The sequence below is a fragment of the Drosophila albomicans genome, chromosome 3, assembly GCF_009650485.2.
Source record: "Drosophila albomicans strain 15112-1751.03 chromosome 3, ASM965048v2, whole genome shotgun sequence".
In the NCBI taxonomy this organism is placed as follows: Eukaryota; Metazoa; Arthropoda; class Insecta; order Diptera; family Drosophilidae; genus Drosophila; species Drosophila albomicans.
This window is the reverse complement of record NC_047629.2, coordinates 31,189,924-31,192,948: the sequence shown is the minus strand read 5'-3', so window position 1 is coordinate 31,192,948 and position 3,025 is coordinate 31,189,924. Positions and strand designations below refer to the sequence as shown.

At 38.3% G+C, this 3,025-nt stretch overlaps 1 protein-coding gene across 1 annotated transcript; it reads right to left on the bottom strand.

The window, feature by feature from the left end:
* Window positions 1-1,434: 1,434 nt before the first annotated feature.
* Window positions 1,435-2,659, bottom strand: LOC117566487 (putative gustatory receptor 59d). The gene is made up of 2 exons (XM_034246020.1): window positions 1,640-2,659; window positions 1,435-1,587 (listed from the first exon to the last, which is right to left on the bottom strand). Exons 1-2 carry the CDS (start codon window positions 2,657-2,659, stop codon window positions 1,435-1,437), a joined length of 1,173 nt encoding a protein of 390 aa, XP_034101911.1.
* Between the last annotated feature and the right edge of the window lie 366 nt (window positions 2,660-3,025).

The following is a 3,025-nucleotide window of genomic DNA, read 5'->3' as shown; positions in this document are numbered from 1 at the left end:
AAAAAAAAAAAAAAAAAAAAAACTAAAATACTTTTTACGCACATATGCACAGCATAATGCTGGAAACAAATATTTAGAGACAGAATTATGAAAGGCAAAGACAGCAATAGCAACAGCGACTTTGAAGAAGTCCACATAAAAACATAAAAACTGGCAACAAAATGGCATTTAAGCTGCTTTCGGGGGAGGCGGCAGCGGGTAGGTAGCGTCAGTCTGGTGATTTATGTGCACTGTTGAAGGTTCAAATAAGCGTTAAGTTTTCATTTCCGTTGGCGCCGCTGCAAAAGGACGAGCAACAGCAGCATCGGGAGCAGCAGCAGCAGTTGCAGAAACAGAACCAAAGTGAAATATCTGCGCGCAAAAATGAAACTGAAAAGAAATATTGTTTTTGTTTTCTGTTTTTCGGTTATTTTTTCTGTTTTGCCGGCTTTTCTGCGTCCGTGTGCACGGGCAGCCAAACAAAGCGCCACATTATTACAAAACAAATTAAGAGAAATGCTGAAACAAAACACATGGAGCCAAGTTGAAGTTCAAGCGGATTTCGTGGCAAGAGGTTCCGCATTTGGGAAAATAAATTACGAATATTTCTCGAGAAACAGGTAACAGCAAAAAGGAAGTGAAATGAAATAAACATTTCTTCGAGTTCAATGACCAAACTCAACTAGAGAAAATCTTCTGTTAAGCTTGCAATAAATTAAAAGCAAAAATTTCTCATTAAAATTTCTTAAGAAGCTTGGCTAAGACAGAGTTTTGCTACTACAACCCTTGAACCTTTGAACGTTAATCAATGTTGATATGCAGAAAATTATATTTCCAACAAATTCACTTTGCTGTTTTTTTTTCTTTTCTTTAGCTTAGCGCGTTCAACGTTACGTATGCGCAATTTATCAAACATAACAACGGCAATTAATTTGTGCACTGCCTTCAAGCTTGTTAAAAATAAACTTTTATAAATCAAACGTAACGAGCGTGTAACCCAAAGGACAGGTAAGACTATAGCCTGCTCTCCCTCCAACTCCCCCCTCCTGCTCTCCTAGCCTGTTCGTTTGGTGGGTGGTTTACTTTTTCATTTGGTGGTGGCATTTTTACAGCTTTTCCTTATTTTAGCCGGTGTGCGCTCAACAACTTTTCAAATAAAACTCAATGGCAAAATATTTACAATTGGGCGGCGCATTTTTGTTTTGTTTGGCAGCCGTGACTTTGGCTTTGTTTCGTTCGTTCAGTGTTTCACAGTATCGTTTCCACGTGGCGTATGAGTTATTTATTTTTGAATTATTGGCATTTGAAATTTGTGCTGCAAACCAACGGGGGAGCAAAGTAAATGAAACTCGTCGAGTGCTAATGCCTGTTTAAGTCTTCTTGTCTGATACTTTGTCTGCGTGGGTATTATGATTTCAATACCAAATACCGAGATTTATGCGCATTACATTTTATTCAGTAGTTCTTTATATCGTATTGTATTAGAATTAAAGAGTATGTCACCATCGAACTGAGCATTGATATCGCAATTTTTCGGTTCATATTATATAGACCCAAGACAGATAGTTTTTGTGGATCACGCACCAACTGCAGTTGAAAACTCTCAAACTAAAATCAGAGAAAATTAAGACTAAAGAATACACTTATTATTATAACTTACTGCGGTTGTTAAGCGCCTGTCCACAGTGGGAGCGAATGACGAGTATTGCATGACAAGTTGTCGCATCTTTTCATACTGATCCTCTAGATAATATGTTATCGAATAACTTATATGAACATCCGCTATATAACTGCATACGCCCAAAAAGAACAGCTGATTCTCCCATGTGAAGAAATTGGTATTGATCATTTTGTATTTGATAGCAAGAAATGCGGAGTACAAACTGGCAATGAAGGAGATGTAAATAACCGTGCCCATGCACAAAATCTGTATACCAAAGATTCTTGTCATTTTGTGTAGAAGTGTTTGCAGCGCTGATTGTCGAAGCGCTAAGCTATCAATGCGATCTGCTAGAGCGCAACTTCTAAGATCGCTTACTCCCTTGCGATAATCCAATTCCAAGGATTGAGTTTCTCGCAGTATCAAACGAAGTTCCTCATTGCAGAGCACATAGTGTCCATGGACATTGAGCACGGCAAAGTAATACTGACTAATGATAATGTTGAGCAGAGCTATTAGCACACACATCGTACTCAGGCCCAGTGCCATCGAAGCTGTGAGAGTCGCTCTCAGTGCGTACAGCGGGATAAACATTTGAGTGAGTTCGTTTATCGTGCCTGTGATCCACTTGCTGATGACTCCGCGACGCCACATTCGAATGACCTTCGGTTGCTCCAATACCAGACGGCGAAATTGGTTAAGTAATTGGATGATTTGCTTTCGTTGCCACCAGCGATTTAACATGGTCACAAGGACACACGAGATGCGCAGTGTCATCACCGTAATGAAGACGTAATTATGAAACTCGTTCAACCTTCCCAAAAACGAATCCCAAATTCTGCTTTTGATTAGCAGTGCAAATAAACCAAAGCATAAAATGTTCATCATTGCCGCATAAATCGTCGCCACTTTGGTTAATCGTGCTCGACCCGTGCGTGAGTCGATCTCAAAGTTGATCACACCCATGAGTCGACCATAAAAATAATTTGCGAGCAACACGAACTTCACTCGGACACTCATAGTGCAACACTGAAATTGAAGTTGAGTTGAATTTCGACTAATGTATAATCCACTCTTCAGTTGTCTAATGTGAAAGGCATTGAAAGGTAGATAAGATTCGCTTTTAAGATAGAATGTAATTAACTTATGGGGACTCTATACACATTACTAATCACCACTCTCATTGCTTTAGTCTTTTCTGTTTATCGGAATGGTAAAAACCATAGTGGATTTTATTACGTGTTTTACTCTTGTTTCACAAACCTTTTTAAACTTGTGAAAAATAAAAGGAATTTTCAATAAAATTTCGAATTTTGTGTTCGTTTTTTAATTTTGCAATATTCTACATTTGGGAAAAATTATAAACTAATTCTACAATTCAATTTA